At 43.2% G+C, this 18,127-nt stretch overlaps 2 protein-coding genes across 3 annotated transcripts in view; one reads left to right on the top strand and one right to left on the bottom strand.

The window, feature by feature from the left end:
* Positions 1 to 16,712, top strand: part of pcnx1 (pecanex 1) — a 41,311-nt gene extending 24,599 nt beyond the window's left edge. For both annotated transcript variants that reach the window (XM_084391364.1, XM_084391363.1), the window contains exons 20-36: positions 185 to 335; positions 434 to 575; positions 843 to 1,020; positions 1,754 to 1,862; positions 1,972 to 2,101; positions 2,193 to 2,251; positions 2,382 to 2,597; positions 3,189 to 3,442; positions 3,569 to 3,799; positions 11,085 to 11,185; positions 11,282 to 11,432; positions 11,551 to 11,781; positions 11,879 to 12,153; positions 12,236 to 12,408; positions 13,876 to 14,327; positions 14,407 to 14,547; positions 15,605 to 16,712. In XM_084391364.1, the coding sequence (XP_084247490.1) occupies positions 185 to 335; positions 434 to 575; positions 843 to 1,020; positions 1,754 to 1,862; positions 1,972 to 2,101; positions 2,193 to 2,251; positions 2,382 to 2,597; positions 3,189 to 3,442; positions 3,569 to 3,799; positions 11,085 to 11,185; positions 11,282 to 11,432; positions 11,551 to 11,781; positions 11,879 to 12,153; positions 12,236 to 12,408; positions 13,876 to 14,327; positions 14,407 to 14,547; positions 15,605 to 15,745 (3,135 nt within the window). In that variant the 3' untranslated portion in view covers positions 15,746 to 16,712. The remainder of the gene's footprint in view (positions 1 to 184; positions 336 to 433; positions 576 to 842; positions 1,021 to 1,753; positions 1,863 to 1,971; positions 2,102 to 2,192; positions 2,252 to 2,381; positions 2,598 to 3,188; positions 3,443 to 3,568; positions 3,800 to 11,084; positions 11,186 to 11,281; positions 11,433 to 11,550; positions 11,782 to 11,878; positions 12,154 to 12,235; positions 12,409 to 13,875; positions 14,328 to 14,406; positions 14,548 to 15,604) is intronic.
* On the bottom strand, positions 3,895 to 10,857 carry LOC311279700 (uncharacterized protein). The gene is made up of 2 exons (XM_084391365.1): positions 10,761 to 10,857; positions 3,895 to 10,481 (listed from the first exon to the last, which is right to left on the bottom strand). Exon 2 carries the CDS (start codon positions 10,353 to 10,355, stop codon positions 4,401 to 4,403), a length of 5,955 nt encoding a protein of 1,984 aa, XP_084247491.1. The 5' UTR covers positions 10,356 to 10,481; positions 10,761 to 10,857; the 3' UTR covers positions 3,895 to 4,400.
* Positions 16,713 to 18,127: the final 1,415 nt, after the last annotated feature.

Here is an 18,127-nt window from a genome sequence, read left to right as displayed (position 1 = left end):
CGGCCAGTAATCTTTAGCAGTATGTTGTGTATCCCTAAATATGATCATACTGCACTTCATAGTTCAGCTGCAGGTAAATCAAACTCCAAGAATACATATTGTATCATAATCAAACTACAGATAAATATTAGTAGAATAAATAGACAGTTCTTGACTGTTCTTGTCCCTCTGTCTTCTCGTCTAGCCATTTTTGAGCTATGTTCTGTACGGTCTGGTTGGGGCAGTTGGGCTGTTAACTCACTACCTGTTGCCCCAGATGAGGAAGCAGTTACCCTGGTACTGCTTCTCGCACCCTCTGCTCAAAACCAGGGAGTACTATCAGTTTGAAATCAGGGGTGAGTCACACTACAGACGTTGAAAATTCTGTTTACTGCTATTTAAATGGGACTCCGTTAGCATTAACTGTACTGAAGCACGTGTTTTCTGTGTGCAGGTGCTGCCCATGTCATGTGGTTTGAGCGCGCACATGTGTGGCTGCTGTTCGTGGAGAAAAACATCCTCTATCCACTCATTGTGCTTAATGAGCTGAGTGGCAGCGCACAGGAGCTCGCCAGCCCCAAGAAACTCAACACAGAGTCAGTATTCCCTCTTCTGTCTAACCTCCTGCCTTGTGTCCTTTTGTATTCAGTGTTAAGGTTCTTGTTTTTTTTTTATTGACTGTCTGCATCTGATCGTCATGTATTAGCCAAACATTGCTCTGCACTATCATTTACAAGAAATCAATTCATTCTCTCTCTCTCTCCCTCTCCCTCTCCCTCTCCCTCTCCCTCTCCCTCTCCCTCTCCCTCTCTCTCTCTCTCTCTCTCTCTCTCTCTCTCTCTCTCTCTCTCTCTCTCTCTCAGGGTCGGAGCTCTAGTGATAACTGTCGCTGGGCTGAAGCTGCTGCGTTCTTCCTTCAGTAGTCCAACATATCAGTATGTCACTGTCCTCTTCACGGTCCTGTTCTTCACGTTTGATTACCAGCAGTTCTCCGAGACATTGCTGCTGGACCTTTTCATTATGTCCATCATTTTCAGCAAGGTCAGTCCTCGTTCCTATAGAATCGATTTTTTTTTTCTTTCGGGAGTTTGATATAGGATATGCCCTCTGATGACATACAGAGTTGAATAGATTGTCCAACACGTCCTAGTCATTCCAGACACAATTTAAAGACACTTGTAAGATTCTGTTAGTTATTGAATCCTAACATTTTAGACTAATTAGTAGATTGATTACTAACCAACAGAAATCAGACAAGACAGACCTCTGGAATACTTGATTTTGATTGATCAAATATTTGTGAATGATGACTGTTTAACCAGGCAGCTTGTCCCAGGCAGCCAAATTGTTAATTTCATGTCTCTTATATCACTCTATGTTCTCTAGTTTATTTGAAAGGCCATATTAAGTAGCATAATGTAACGTTTTCTTTATTCTCTATAACTCAAATCAATGTTTTATTTTTATTTTATATTTTATTTTATTTTATTTTAAAAAGCCATATTAAGCAGCATAATGTAAAGTTCTCTTTATTCTCTATAAATCAAATCAATATTAAATTTTTTATTTAATTTAATTTAATTTAATTTTGTTATTTTATTTTATTTTAAAAAGCCATAATGTAAAGTCAGTCAATACCACAGACCCCTTCAGGTGATACAACGCCCACTGCTTCTCTTACATTATCCCTCACGAATTGCCAGTTTGTTGTTGTTTTTTTAGATACTTTGCAAAGTCCGTATTGTATAATTGTGTGTTTTGTTTTGTTTTGTAGTTATGGGAGCTCTTTTATAAGCTGAAGTTTGTTTATACCTACATCGCGCCGTGGCAGATTACCTGGGGCTCTGCCTTCCATGCCTTCGCCCAGCCGTTTGCAGTGCCACGTATCCTTATCACACATTGTGTTTCAGATTTAACATATTTTACAGGATTTGTCAAACCCTGGCGTCTTTGTGATTCTTTGTGTTCTTCCTTGACTCCGCCCCCCTCCAGACTCTGCCATGTTGTTAGTGCAGGCCATTGTGTCTGCTGTGTTCTCCACTCCATTAAACCCTTTTCTTGGCAGTGCCATCTTCATCAGCTCCTATGTTAGACCTGTGCGCTTCTGGGAGAGAGAATACAAGTAAGACACTCAGTGTACATCAGTGTCTCCGTTTTCTTTTGCCATTTTAGCCCAGCTCACAAAGCTTTGTTGATTTTAATTTGTGTTTCAGTACTAAGCGAGTCGATCACTCCAACACTAGACTTGCGTCGCAGCTTGACAGAAACCCAGGTACTGGTTTACATAGAGTATCTGTTATAAATGTATAATCATTCTTAATTTAGTTTCTTGCCCTTTGAGGTCTAGATTTGTGTGACATCTCTAAACCTGTGTCGTCTCATCCCATCTCTCATGTTGTCAGGTTCAGATGATAATAACCTGAACTCCATCTTCTATGAGCATTTGACGCGTTCCCTGCAGCATTCTCTGTGTGGAGATCTGCAGCTGGGCCGCTGGGGAAACTACAGCACTGGAGACTGCTTCATCCTGGCATCTGATTACCTCAATGCTCTCGTTCACCTCGTCGAGATCGGCAACGGCCTCATCACCTTCCAGCTCAGAGGACTTGAGTTCAGGGGTGAGGAGAGGAAAAGACAAAAAGAGAGATCATGAGATTATAAGAAATGTTTCTTGAGCAGCAAAGCAGCATATTAGAATGATTTCTGAAGGATCATGTGACACTGAAGACTGGAGTAATGGTGCTGAAAGGGAATACATTACATTTTAAGATATGTTAAAATAGAAATTACATTTTAAATTGTAATGATATTTCACAGTATAGCTGTTTTTACTGTATTTTTGTTCAAATAAATCCAAAACATTAAAAAATCGTATCGACCCCAAACCTTTGAACAGTAGAGTACATTTTTAAAAGTTATAGTTCTTGGAAATGTAATATATTATGTAAAAACAGGATTTTGCTAGCTGTTAATTGCTCAATGTACTCTAAATTTAGAAATGAAAGCTCTCTCCCCAATCCACCCTGACCATTTGTAGAAATTAAGCCACAAAAACAGGTCATTCAGGAATCATTACATTAGTAATGTCACAACCATGAGCACATTAACATAACTGACCATGGCTTTGGTGCATAGTTATTAATGTTGAAATGATTATATGATTCTAGTTAAAAGATTCTGTCACATTTCTTTTCCTATTCCTATCCTAGGGACGTATTGCCAGCAGAGGGAGGTGGAGGCGATAACAGAGGGAGTTGAAGAAGATGAAAGCTGTTGTTGCTGTGAGCCTGGTCACCTTCCCCATCTGCTGTCCTTTAATGCTGCGTTTGGACAGCGCTGGTTGGCCTGGGAGGTTCTGGTCACTAAATACGCCCTGGAGGGCTACAGCATCACCGATAACAGTGCCGCGTCTATGCTGCAGGTGTTTGATCTGCGGCGAATCCTCACCACCTACTACGTTAAGGTCAGCACACACGTATTGCCGTCCTGTACCTAACTGCTCTGTTGAAAACTGGCTAGGTGAGGTTTAACGTTCTGAAATTGTGTTTAAAATAATTTATTTATTGTATATGTGTTTGAATGTGTGTAGGGCATCATTTATTATGTCATCGCGTCTCCTAAACTGGAGGAGTGGCTGGCGAATGAAGCCTTATTGGAGGGCTTGAAGAGCTGTGGAGAGAGAAACTATGTTGACCTGGATCCAACCTTTAACCCCAATATTGATGAAGACTATGATCACAGACTGGCTGGAATCTCCAGAGACAGTTTCTGCTCCGTCTACCTCAGCTGGATCCAGTACTGCAACTCACGGAGAGAGAAGGTAAACACATGTATTCTGCCTTTACTAGTGTGTGTGAACTAGCTTTACAGATAGCTAACAATCTCCAATAAAGAACCAGGAAGCAACGTGCTCTGTTGGTGTGTTTTACTGGAAAGACTGTAAAACTGTAACATACAGAAACAAAGAAAATGCATATTACAATCTCAATAGGGTGAATATACAATGCAAATATAAAATAAGTAGCTTAGAATAAACTAAAAACCTCAAAAAACGATCGCATTAGCGAGCGACAAGCACGATGCCAATATACATGGAAAATGCCATAGGGAAGCTAACAATACTAGCGCCACATATTTCCTTACAAATTACGAATTGAAAACATGTTAAAATTACTAAATTTGGTATCTAAAAGAAGCTAAGATCACTATCAAACAAATACTTACAGACAGATCTTTTTTAGGGACCAAAATAATAATTTACAGACTTTAACACTCTGGAGTACGACTTGCTGTGGGACTGTTAGGAGAATCACTGAACTACGGAAGCTCTGCGTGGACAAAACGCAAGAAACTCAAAACACAAATAACTCTTCCCACAAGGGGGCAGTACACTCCCCGCCTGGTATACTGCTATAACACTCTTAACCTTTAACTAATAACACAATTTCTGAAATAGGTCTTGTGTACACCTTAGCAGTACCTTCTTTAATTATCCGTACATCTACTTTACGTACTCTCTTATCTCGACCAGGATAAGTGTCCACAATAAGTCCAGTAGGCCATTCGTTTCTTTTGACCTGAGTGTCCTTTAGGAGAACAACGTCACCAATGGCTAAGTTTGGTTGATCTGCTTGCCATTTTCTTCTTGGTTGAAGCGTTGCAAGATACTCTTCTCGCCATCGTTTCCAGAACGAGTTGGCAAGACTTTGCACCTGTTTCCATTGCTTACGGTACAAGTCCTTAGGATCAAAGTCTCCAGGTGGAACAGAGACGGGACAGATTTTCTGAGTGAGAAGGGCACTTGGTGTCAGCAAGTCGGGTTGTTGAGGATCGGATGACACAGGTACTAATGGACGACCATTCATTATGGCTGTTACCTCTGCCATGAGCGTCACAAGAACCTCATGAGTCAGATTTGGAGAGTGAACTTTCAGCAGCATAGCGTCCAAAATACGTCGGGCCACTCCGATCATTCTTTCCCACACCCCTCCCATGTGAGAGGAGTGAGGTGGGTTGAACTTCCAAGTGCATGCCTCATTTTTGAGGTAGGATTGAAGCTCTGGATCTTCTGAACTTATCTGAAGCTCTTTGCACGCTCCAACGAAGTTCGTTCCACAATCTGATCGAAAGAGCTTTGTGGGGCCTCTTATGGCCAGGAACCTTCTGAGAGCATTTATGAAACTTGAAGTTGAGAGGGACTCAACTACCTCGATGTGGACTGCTCGTGTGACTAAACAGGTAAACATTACTGCCCAGCGTTTGTTCTCTAACACTCCACCTCTTGTCCGGCGGATGCTGATGTTCCATGGTCCAAACACGTCCACCCCGACATGTGTGAAAGGAGGAGTTTGGATGAGACGATCAGCTGGAATGTCTGCCATTTTTTGTTGTTGTACATTTCCTCTTAACCTGCGGCAGGTTGTGCATTTGTTGAGAAAATTTGTCACCAACCTTTTTCCTCCAAGGATCCACAGTCCAGCAGACCTGATGGCTCCTTCTGTGATGTGTCTACCTTGGTGCACAACCTGCTCGTGGTAGAACTGGACCAGCAAAGCAGCAATGTGATGCTTCTTTGGAATAACAATGGGTTGGCTTTGTTCTTGAGTTATTTCTGCAGAAGTCACACGTCCTCCTACTCGCACCAGTCCTTCTTTGTCCAAAAACACATTGAGATTCTTCAGTGGACTGTGTTTTAGTATGTCCTCTCCTTTGTTCAAAGTTTTTATTTCCTTTTCAAATGTCTCGCCTTGAACCGTCCGTACAATAACTAACTTTGCTTGTGTTAGAGCGTCCATCTTTGATTCATTTGACTCAGGAGCTTTTGAGATAGATCTGACCTTTTCAATGAGTTTGGCGATAGCTTGTGTAAGACGTTTCCAACTGGAGAAGCGCTCAAACCTCTGTGAGCCGAGCGATTTTGTCACAGTCATTGTAGCAAATGTTGAGACTTGTGGGCGGACTTCAATGTCTGTGGCAGGTTCAACAAGTTGAAAGCTGTTTGGTTGCACAGGACACTCTTCATCACTTTTCCTTAAGAATTCAGGACCAGTAAACCAATTGGTAGAACTCAGTAATGAAGCTGGCACATGCCGTGTTCCATGATCAGCAGGATTGCTTTCCGTGCTCACAAAGTGCCACTGACTGGGTTCAGATGACTTTCTGATGCGAGCAACACGGTTGGCCACGTAGACATAGAACCTTCGGCTGTTGTTGTTGATGTAGCCTAAGACTACTCGGCTGTCAGTGTAGTATTTCACTTTGTGAATTTCGATGTCAAGTTCATTTAGTAGCATGTCTGCCAGCTCCACCGCCAGAACTGAAGCGCATAGCTCCAAACGAGGTACTGTGTGGACTTGTCTAGGAGCTAATTTGGACTTACCCATGCAGAAGCCTACGTAGACGTGACCTTCGGTGTCTATGGCTCGAAGGTACGCAACTGCTGATATGGCTGATGTAGAGGCGTCTGCAAAGACACACAGCTCTCTTTGACAGGTAGATTGCAGTGACGTGTTCACATACTGTCTGGGGATTTGTAGTTTCTCAAGGTCAACAAGCGAGTTTTTCCAAGATTTCCATTGTGCCTCTTTTTCTGCTGGCAGTGGAGTGTCCCATTCACAGTTCTCTGAGCACAATTCTCTGATGAGAGACTTGCCTTGCATGATGATGGGGGCCACAAACCCCAGGGGATCATACAAGCTGTTAACAGCAGAAAGAATGCCCCTTCTTGTGAATGGCTTGTCTTCTCTTGACACGAGGAAGGTGAAACAGTCATTTTGCAAATCCCAGTTCAGTCCTAAACTTCTCTGTAAGGGCAGGGGCTCTGCACCAAGGTCAAGGTTTTTCAGTTCCTTTGCACGTTCTTCAGATGGAAACGCTTCCATTACACCTGGGCTATTGGAGGCTATTTTGTGCAAACGAATGTTAGAGTCTGCAAGCATTTCTTTGGTGCTTTTCAGAGTTTGAATGGCGCTGGCGTCTGAAGGAAAGGAAGCCAGTCCGTCGTCAACGTAAAAGTTTTTAAGAACAAACTGTTTGGCCTCGTCACTGTACTCCTCTTGTGTAACCAGCGCCGCCCTCCGGAGGCCATAAATTGCTATGGCGGGAGACGGGCTATTTCCAAACACGTGTACAGTCATCCTGTACTCTCTGATGAGCTTTGTGGGATCGTTACCTTCATACCATAGGAAACGCACAAAGTCGCGGTGGTCCTCACGAATGACAAAACAATAGAACATTTGCTCTATGTCTGCAGTGATTGCCACAGGTTCTTTGCGGAAACGCAAGAGGACCCCGATAAGGGTGTTGTTCATGTCTGGGCCGCTCAACAAAACATTGTTTAGAGACGTGTCTTCGTGAGTGGCACTAGAGTCAAACACTACACGTATCTGGTCAGGTTTGCGAGGATGGTAGACACCAAAGAACGGTAGGTACCAACACTCTTGTTCTTTGTCGAGTGGCGGGACGGGTTCCGCGTGTCCTGACTCAAACATTTTCTGCATAAAGTTCAAGAAATGTTCTTTCATGTGGGGCTTTTTGTTAAGCACGCGACGCAGCGAATTGAGACGTTTGACCGCTTGGTCTCGGTTGTTGGGTAGTCTGTGCCTGTTTGGTTTAAAGGGTAGTGGCGCCACCCAGCTGTTGGACTCGTCCATAAACATCTGCTCATCCATGATCTCCAGGAAGAGTTCATCATCCACTGACATAGCGGGTTTGTCATCATGTGGCGTTCTCATGAACAATTTGTTGGTGAGACAGTCGTTCTCATCTATGTCAATCAAGCTGGTCATGCTCAAAGAGTTAAATGTGGAGTCAGTGCTCAGGACCTTTTCTTTGACATGGAATGAGTTGGAGCAAGAGTCCAAGAGAGATGTGCGTCCATTGTTCAACACTGTTGTGCGGTAAACACTGATTTTGCTTGGCACGTGAGCACCCCCAAGGCAGACCTCACCTATTATGACCCAGCCAAGGTCGAGGCGCTGGGCGTACGGAGCATCGTGGGGGCCGTTGTAGTGTTCTCTGACCTTGTGCACTCTTGGTATGTCCCGACCAAGGAGGACCAGTATTGAAGCATTAGGGTCCAAATCTGGAATCTTGGCTGCCAAATGCTTGAGGTGAGTGTGGTGTATTGCGACCTCCGGCGTCGGGATCTCAGATCGATCATCTGGGAGCATGTTGCACTCGATTAATGTGGGAAGCTGGACGCTAGTGTTGCCGTCGAGAGACTCTACTATGAAACCGTCAGCTCGGCGTGCCCTTGTCTCACTTACACCTGAGCAGGTTTTCAAAGTGTAAACTTTGGTGCCTGTGTTAACGTTAAAGATCTCAAAGAATTCCGTCTTTGCTAAAGACCTATTGCTTTGCTCGTCTAACACAGCATAGGCTTTCACTGCCTTTTCTTTGTGTCCAGCAGGATAAATGTTTACTAGACAGATTTTGGAGCATGAGCGTGAGCTGGTACCTTTGCCACAGATCTCAGTACATTTGGACACAATGGCTTGGACAGAACTTTCTCGTTGCTCCCCGCCATGCCCGTCTGAGGCTGCAGAGCCTGGAGTTTCCGTTTTCCAGGGTGCTGGTCCAGGGTGCAGCGCGGTGGTGTGGTGGTCGCTTTTACACTCATTGCAATGTACACTTGTGTCGCAGTCTTTTGCCATGTGGTCAACGGAGGAACAGCACTTGTAACAAATGTTCTTTTCCTTCAGAATGGCTTTTCTCTCATCCAAGGTCTTTGCTCTGAAACCACGACACTTGCGGAGGGAGTGTGGTTTGTTGTGGAGCGGGCACAGTTTATCTGGATCAACCATCTTTTGGTCAGAGGAGTCACGATAGCCTTTTGGAGCAGTTATTTCAGTTTTTCGAACAGATACTGCAGTTTTGAAGTTGGGCTTGTTCAGCCTTTCAGGCCTATAAACACTTGGGCAACCAGTAGAGAGCAAGGGGGCAAAGCTTGGGTCATTGAGAGTTTTAGCTTTGTCGCACACAAACTTCACGAAAACAGGGAATGGCGGGTATGAAGCATGGTGTTGCTCTTTGTAGTAGGATGCTGAAGTAATCCATTTCTCTTGGAGGTGGAATGGGAGTTTTTGAACAATAGGAGTGATGCCCCGGGACGTATCTAGGTAACTCAAGCCAGGTAGGAGACCATCTACACGGGCAGCATCGAGCTCTGAGATGAGATCACCTAGCTCCCTCAACTTGTGGTTTTCTCTGTTTGCGATTTTGGGAAAATCTTCCAACCTTTTCAGGAGAGCATTCTCTATCGCTTCCGGGGACCCATAGCTATCCTCCAGTCTTTGCCACACCATTTTGACACCAGCTGTGGCATCATAGGTGTGTACAGCCCTTAATCGTTTTGCTTGCTCTGATGATTTGGGGCCTAACCACTTGCAGAGGAGATCCAACTCCTCTCTTGGGGATAAATAGAGTCCTTCTATAGCATTCAAAAAAGATGCCTTCCAAGCCCAGTAATTTTCAGGCTTATCATCAAACGTCAGAAGCCCTGAGCTAACCAACTCTCTGCGAACCAAATATTTGGCTAAGTCTGATGTAGCTGGGGAATTGGGCTCGTTCGCACTGACAGCAGGGCGTGGAGACGATAGCCTGGGCTGGAAAGGGGGAGACTGATGGATAGAGCGTGGCTGAAATCTGTGGTCAGTAGTAACTGGGGTTGGATACTGCGAGTGAGATGTGAAAAAAGCATTTTTGAATGAGCTTTGGGCATAAGAACGATCTGCTCCACTGGTGATGCCATTATGTGAGGAATGCGCCACTTGTAGCTCTTGAAACCCATATTCACTAATCTCACTGTTTTGTACGCTGTGCTCTTTGACTTTATTTTGCACAAAATCACCACTGTAATTTCCTCGCTGAGCTGCTGGAAGCACTAGTGTGGTAGCTTGTGTGGAGTCAAAGTGGGTATTAGCCGGCGGAGGTGGAACTGGTATGGGCTGGACGACATTGTCCCTGTTTTTTGGAAACCAGGTATCTCCACCTTCACCTTCGGCTGCTGCCTCCAGGACCTCTGCCTCGGCGTTGGCGGCTGCAGCTGCACTCTGTAGACGCAGTTTGAGGAGGTCAGCACTGAGCTCTGCTTTCTTTTTAGTAGCTTCAGCTTCGATGTGGGCTTTTTCTTTTATCACCTCTGCTTCTCTTTCGGCGTATGATGCCTGTGCTTGAGCGGCAGCTGCTTTAGCACGTGCTTTTGCTGCCAAAATGCTTGCATTGGACCTTTGACTGGCACGTGACCGCTGACTGGAACGTGAGGTGTTAGAACAGTTCGATCTCGTTTCCCACAGGTCACCAACGTTGCTGACTGTACTTTGGTGGTCCGGGACAGCAGTGTTGTCTTCTGTATCGACTTTTGGCTGACCTTCCATTTGTCTTTTTACTATTCTGCCTTTACTAGTGTGTGTGAACTAGCTTTACAGATAGCTAACAATCTCCAATAAAGAACCAGGAAGCAACGTGCTCTGTTGGTGTGTTTTACTGGAAAGACTGTAAAACTGTAACATACAGAAACAAAGAAAATGCATATTACAATCTCAATAGGGTGAATATACAATGCAAATATAAAATAAGTAGCTTAGAATAAACTAAAAACCTCAAAAAACGATCGCATTAGCGAGCGACAAGCACGATGCCAATATACATGGAAAATGCCATAGGGAAGCTAACAATACTAGCGCCACATATTTCCTTACAAATTACGAATTGAAAACATGTTAAAATTACTAAATTTGGTATCTAAAAGAAGCTAAGATCACTATCAAACAAATACTTACAGACAGATCTTTTTTAGGGACCAAAATAATAATTTACAGACTTTAACACTCTGGAGTACGACTTGCTGTGGGACTGTTAGGAGAATCACTGAACTACGGAAGCTCTGCGTGGACAAAACGCAAGAAACTCAAAACACAAATAACTCTTCCCACAAGGGGGCAGTACAACATGCTTGTGATCAATTTAATGCATCCTTGCTGAATAAATGTATTAATTTATTTTAAAAAATCTAAATATCAATCTTACTGACCCCAAACTTTTTAATAGAAGTTTGTAAACACAATTTTAAATTGCTACTGTCTCTCTCACTCTCTTTCTTTCAGCCACTAGACAGTGAGAAAGACTCTACATTGGTTTTGTTGTGTTATGGTCTGTGTGTTTTGGGAAGGAGAGCTCTGGGAACTGCATCTCACCATATGTCCAGGTAAGGGTGCAAAAATCCTTTACTGTGCTGGAGATTTTCCAAAAAGCTTGTTATGAAGACACTCTATTCTGATGGTGTGTGTTTGGGTTCTTACAGTAATCTAGAGTCGTTCCTCTATGGGCTGCATTCCTTGTTTAAGGGAGATTTCCGGATCTCATCTGTGAGAGATGAATGGATATTTACTGACATGGAACTGCTGAGGAAGGTGGTTGTGCCTGGAATTCGCATGTCACTCAAACTGCACCAGGTGAGATGCGGTTGAGACGAATTTCTATGTCATATGTTCTCTGTGTCATATCAAATGTGACTTGTATTATTTTATGCGTTTGGGGTACATTTTAACCATAGTTAATCTCTCTCTGCAGGATCACTTCACCTCCCCTGATGAGTATGAGGAATCATCTGTGTTGTTTGAGGCGATTTCGTCACACGAGCAGACGCTAGTGATCGCTCATGAGGGCGACCCGGCCTGGCGCAGTGCCGTCCTGTCCAACTCTCCCTCTCTGCTCGCCCTCAGACACGTGTTGGACGAAGGGACAAACGAATACAAGATCATCATGCTTAATAGACGCTACCTCAGCTTCAGGGTCATAAAGGTGAGGGCAAAAAGACAGGATAAAATAAAGGAAAACAGGGAAAAGACAACTTTATTAGGACATAAGTCATTTTCTGTTTTTGCATGTGTATTCTTAGGTGAATAAGGAGTGTGTGCGCGGTCTGTGGGCGGGGCAGCAGCAGGAATTGGTGTTTTTGCGGAACCGAAACCCGGAGCGTGGAAGCATCCAGAATGCCAAGCAAGCACTACGCAACATGATCAACTCTTCGTGCGACCAGCCAATCGGATACCCAATATATGTGTCGCCCCTGACAACATCTTACTGTAATACACACCCCCAGCTGGGACACATACTGGGAGGACCAATCAGCATCGCCAACATACGAAACTTTATCGTCAACACGTGGCACAGGTGTGTGTGTGTGGTTGAATGAGAAAGAATGGATGTGTTTTGAGTGATGTCACAATAACGGCGCCTATCTCTCTCACTGCAGACTGCGTAAGGGTTGCGGTGCTGGCTGTAATAGTGGCGGGAATGTTGAAGATTGTGATGCAGGTGGCTTGTCGTGTGGCAGTGGGAATTCTGGGAATTCTGGGACAGGAGCAAGTGATTCCCAGCACAGCTCAGGACCTACAGCACTGCACGCTTACACACCTCATTCTCTGGGTAAACACACAGTCGATGCGTAGACATCATTTACTGGTTAAGCACATATAATTATGATGAATATGTATTCTAATGATCCTCTATCTGAGTTTTTAGGTTTACCGTGATGTGTCTGACACCTTTATAGATATAATATACACTCACAGGCCACTTTATTAAGTACACCTGTTCAACTGCTCGTTAACGCAAATATCTAATTAGCCAATCACTTTGCAGCAACTCAATGTATTTAGGCATGTAGACATGGTCAAGACAATCTGCTGAAGTTCAAACTGAGCATCAGAATGTGGAAGAAATGTGATTTTAAGCCTCGTTCAGACTGTCAGTCCAAATCTGATTTGTGTGCATGTCCGATTGGAATCTGATCATATTTAGCAAGAGTAAACGACAATAAATCACATGAAATGCGCTTTTTACAAATCCGTTTCGAGCTACATTCATAGTGGTTCATAGTTATTCCTAGAAATGTGGTTTAAAAATCTATTCAAATAACATTTCTGGAAATCTGGTTTAGTCTGACCCCTCCAATCGGATTTCGCATGGTTTGTCACTTTCACACGGCACGTAAAATGTAAACATGTCAGACGTTGTTATAGGAAACTTCCTGAAAGTCACTGCAGAAACAAGGTTGTGTTGTTGCAAAGTGCCGGTCGAGCAGACAATTACCATATAATGGAGACAATAGAGTATAAAGCGATTCGAACGAATTTCCCCATTGTGGGATAAATAAAGGTTTCTAATCTAATAAAGATTTAATTTTAAGACTGGCGGAGATGACAGCACTGAATAAAGTGGCGCATACCAGTCTGCTACATTTCTGCCTCTGTCTCATAAGACACAGTAGTCCAGCGCGGCGGCTACACATTGTCATGGTGTAAATAAGACAACATCTGTATTACAAACCCCCCAACTGCTGTTGTTTTTGGCGTATACATAATGCAAAGTCATTGCCATAGAACCCAATGCAGATATTCTGGAAAACGAAAGAGCGCCGTGGGACATACAAATCGGATCCGTACAGTTGCGATACACAGTGTGTACAGTCAATAATTTAGATCAGATTACAATAATCAGATTTGGACCGACAGCATGAATGTGACACGGTTGTTGGTGCCAGACGGGCTGGTCTGAGTATTTCAGAAACTGCTGATCTACTGGGATGGCATCTCTAGGGTTTACAGAGAATGGTCCAAAAAAGATAAAAATATCCAGTGAGTGGCAGTTCTGTAGGCGAAATAGAATGGACAGACCAAAACCTCTGAGGAATGTTTCCAGCACCTTGTTGAATCTATGCCATGAAGAATTAAGGCAGTACTGAAGTCAAAAGGGGGTCCAACGTGAGTGTATGTTTATTGCCGAAGCATTTGCAACAGTCAAACAAAACTAGAAAAGGAAAGGTCAGATCAGACGGATGGATGGATAAATATTGTCAAATAATAAAAAAAGTAACAGTCTCTCTCTCTTCAGGTACAAGTCAGAGTTCTCAGTCTGTTCAGTCTGGTTTGGTGCGTCAGTCTCCCGCTCGTGCATCTGTCGTGAGTCAGTCGTCCTCGTATCGGCACAGCAGCAGCCGCCAGTCTTCACTCCGCACATCTGTCACGGGTCTGGAGCCCTGCAGACGTTCCTCCAGCAGCCAGCTATCTCTCCGTACGCTGCCCACCTCCCTGCAACTCCGCCTGGGCAACGCTTCAGCCGCCAACCCCGACCCGCCCGGCCCATCCAGCTCTCTCTCCGCCCACTCCATCCCACCCTGCAAACGACACGCCCACACGCTCGCAGGCCTGCTGGGAAACGAAGCCTTAGGGCTGGGGACGGACATTCATCCTCACCCCCATCATCATCTTCACTACATCCACCATCATCATCACAATCCCTCGCTGTCCTGCCTGAGGAGGGACGACATCTCCTACAGGGTGCAGGTGAGCGTCTGGCTTGCTTGCATTTGGACCTTTGTGAAATTTGTTGTTATCATGAAATGTATGCATTTGTTGTGTGTAGATTGTTGATGTGAGTCAGGTGTTGGACGTGATGAATCATCCCAAGAGGAAGGAGCTGGTGTGGCCAGATGAGAGCATGAGACTGAGATCTGGACGTAACTTCTGGAGAGAGTGGAGTCCCCTAGAAGGCATGGAGGGTCATGTGCGTATATTACACAACAGTGTTTTTATTTTAAAATAAAACTATTCAAAAAAATTGAACTCACCCTCAAGTTGTTTCAAACCTGTTTGAATTTCTTTCTTCTGCTGAACACAAAGGAAGATATTTTGAAGAATGTCGGCAACCAGATAGTTTGATGGACCTCATTGACTTCAACAGTAGGAAAAAAAATACTATGGAAGTCAATGAGGTCCATCAACTATTTGGTTACCGACATTCTTCAAAACATCCTCTTTTGTGTTCAGCAGAAGAAGAAAAAAATCATACAGGTTTTAAACAACTTGAAGGTAATACACTAAAGGTGGATGTACTGTACCAACTACCTCAGGGGGGACTAAATTCTGCTAGGTGGAACAATCTGTAATTTGCACTACTGTCTGTTCAAAATAAATGAAAAGAAACCTAGCTCTGGGGATTTGTTGCTTCTTCCTGTTGTACCGAACCGTGACCCCGAAACTGAGGTATGTACAGTAGTAGAAATTCCCCTATGCACCTGACTAAAGTTAAACTAGGTGTCTCCGACATCCACTCTGACCGCATTGGTTGTCGCCTAAGTGTAGCTACTCTGACCGCGTAAGATGCCTATGGACGACGTCTCGTCCCTTATGAACACAATCACTTGATATTAAGATCTCTAGTGTTCCACTAACCTGGTCGCAGCATTAACTAGACAGACTCCAGACAATGCCTTCGAATATGCTTTAATTATGGTCGGAATATCTCAGACCAATTTCAGGGAGAATCCCACCAGCAAAAAGAACACTTTAGTTTTTATAGAATTGGAGCATGGCAAAGGTGACATGATACATTACATAAGTCTTCTACAATTCCATCACAGTACCGAACCATGACTTCTCTGTACAGTTACACCCCTTATATAATTATATATATAAAAAAATTGATGACAATTAAGCACATTTTCCCTAGAATTCTTAGTTATCTTGTGCAAAAAAAAAGAAAGAAATTTTGTAATCTTGGGAAAAAAGAAAAAAAAGGTTACTACTATCCTAATTTCCCACTACTCTCTCTCTCTCCATAGGTGGTTCATCGTTGGGTGCCTTGCAGTCGTGATCCGGTTAGTCGGTCTCACATTGATAAGACCATCCTGCTGCTCCAGGTGGATGACAAACTGGTTCCCATTATAGAGACGGGAGTGATTGAACTGGGGGCAGAGGTGTGAGGACACACTCATCTAATGTCAGTCCAGAGGAAGAATGAGGCCACACTCACTTCCAGCTGCTGATCGGGCGCAGGAATCCAGGGAATCGTGCAAATGGAGAACGTACACACTCAACACGCTGTAAGAAGCACACTTGCTCGGATCTGGACAGAAAGCTGCCTTGCTCTGTGTTCCTCGGATATGCTGCATGAGAGATCAGCTCCTGTAAACTCTTCTCTCTCTTTTTCTCTCCTTTATGAGCAGCTGCGGTCTCATTCTGTTTCTTGGTTTCTATGCATCTCATCAGTTGTCTGTAAACACATGCAAACTCACAGGGAACACTAAAGCCAAGCTTGATGTACACGCAGAGAAAGCAGCTTTTTTTATTACAGCTATAATCAAGTTTTATTTTGTATTTTCTGCCAAAATAAGTCAGGTGCACAGTGCTGCCCTGGACATGGAGTGAGAATCATGTGACAGACTGTTTTACTAGCTGCCAAGAAAGACAGAAGATTGCGGTGAGGAGGATGATGATGATGATGATGATGATGATAAAACGGAAGCAGGTGCTTCCAGTACAGAGCTCTCTTAAGTCATCCTTATTTTTTATCCTCATTTATTTTGTTGAGGATCCATTTGAGAGACAGGTGTTATGAGAAACTTTAACTTGCACTATTTGTTTTATTTTTGTTTTTGATTTGCAGCTGTGCACTACTTTCTAAGATCACACATTATTTATTCCTCCACGGTTTAAATCGCCATGGTTACCGTTGCCTTTGGAATGCAAAATGCGAAATCGACACATTCTTTTCTGCCATTTTGACTTTTTTTCTTTAGCTTGAGGACAGAAGTGGTTTTTAACCACATGTAGTTATGTATGAATATATAAATGTGTCTGTATAAAGATTTGGCTTTGAATATTTATTATTGTATTTACATTTTGTTATATTGTTTTTCATTTACAGGACAAATAAAGACAATGCATAAATATGTCCTGTACCTGAGTGACTGATGATATTCTTTTATGAGAAGGATGGAATGAAGTGCATGGTGTATCTGGGGCATGAACTCATATTCATGTGATCTGGGGACGAAATTTCCCGGCCAATAAAATCGCCATCATGAGACGATACTGTGACTGGACCACATGGCTACGTTTGCCAATCAGTAATGTTTTTTTTATATAAATTAAGTGCAGTCATTCATTGCTTTGGCTGTGATCACTGGCATAATCTGTATATCGGTACAATGGCTTTAGGTTAAAGAAAAGCAGTAAATAAAACCGATATCTTAAGATTTAAAAAATTCTGAAATTCTAAAAGAGCTTTTGGGAAAATGTTAGTCACAGTGTGTGAATCCAGTCTCCTTTTATATTTTAAGGTAATTTCACATTGATTTTGTGTTATAAGACCGTAATAATTGGAAGGAAACGTCTGAATTTCTTTATGTGTCAAAATATTACAAACTATAAACATGTCCTGACATAGTTTTCTTGATATTTATGTTTACTTTATGAGATATCGTAACAGTTCATACGGAAGCAGTATAAACGGTATTTAAAAAGTTCATTAGTGAATAGACATTCGCTCATTTTATTTATTTATTATGAAAGTCATGAAACTTTAATTCATTATTGTCGCTGTTGGGCAAAACCTCATATCTCCATATTGCATCATTTTATTTTACTTTTTCATACATCATTACTATTGGTCACCCTTTATGTCTCTCTGGGTTTTGCCCCAGTCTATGGTTTTGCCAGAGCCCGTCTACGGAGAGCCTGCCCACTCCCTATTAAGTCCTATTGTACCGAATTTTGGTTGTAGTTCCACCAGAGTTCCACTGGGGGCGATCGCCCATGAGTGCAGAATGAATGGGAGTCTATGGGGCTAGACGGCTAAATTTGTCTCTTTCACCCGATTGGCGTTGAGAAATCTCAGATTTGATTGTAGGTTTTGCAAGTTCAACATGGGTTATAGGTCGAAAGTTGAATGAACGAGTACTTATGTCCTTTCGATTTCTTACAGGTTGAGTTGTTGTTGCCCATAACACGCTAGCATTCTGCTAATGAACGCTGATTGGTCAGTGAAGGACTGATTACGACCAGAGACACCACTTGATGGCATCGTGGCATCTGAAGCGGGACCAGAAACAAACAAAACAAAAACTCTTCTAGCACGTATTTACCTGTGTCAGCTGTGTTGTCGATGCCTCGAGAGAAAAGAAAGTGCAGAGCGCGAAAGCACCAGAGTGACTGAAGGATTGCCGTAAAGCAGTATCTCTGGTCGTACGATGTGTATGACGTCATTGACACTTTAAAAGACTTTTTAAAGCAAATAAGTGACTCTAAAAAAATCTAACACCCAGCAATGTGTAATTTCTTTGCATCTCCTTTCGAATACAACA

The sequence above is a fragment of the Rutilus rutilus genome, assembly GCF_951802725.1.
Source record: "Rutilus rutilus genome assembly, chromosome: 20".
Lineage (NCBI taxonomy): Eukaryota > Metazoa > Chordata > Actinopteri > Cypriniformes > Leuciscidae > Rutilus > Rutilus rutilus.
The sequence above is the reverse complement of the archived record's forward strand: the minus strand, read 5'-3'. Positions and strand labels throughout refer to the sequence as shown.

Coding starts and splice junctions, on each gene's coding strand:
- LOC311279700 (XM_084391365.1), bottom strand. CDS start 10,355: ATGGAAGGTCAGCCAAAAGTCGATACAGAAGACAACACTGCTGTCCCG.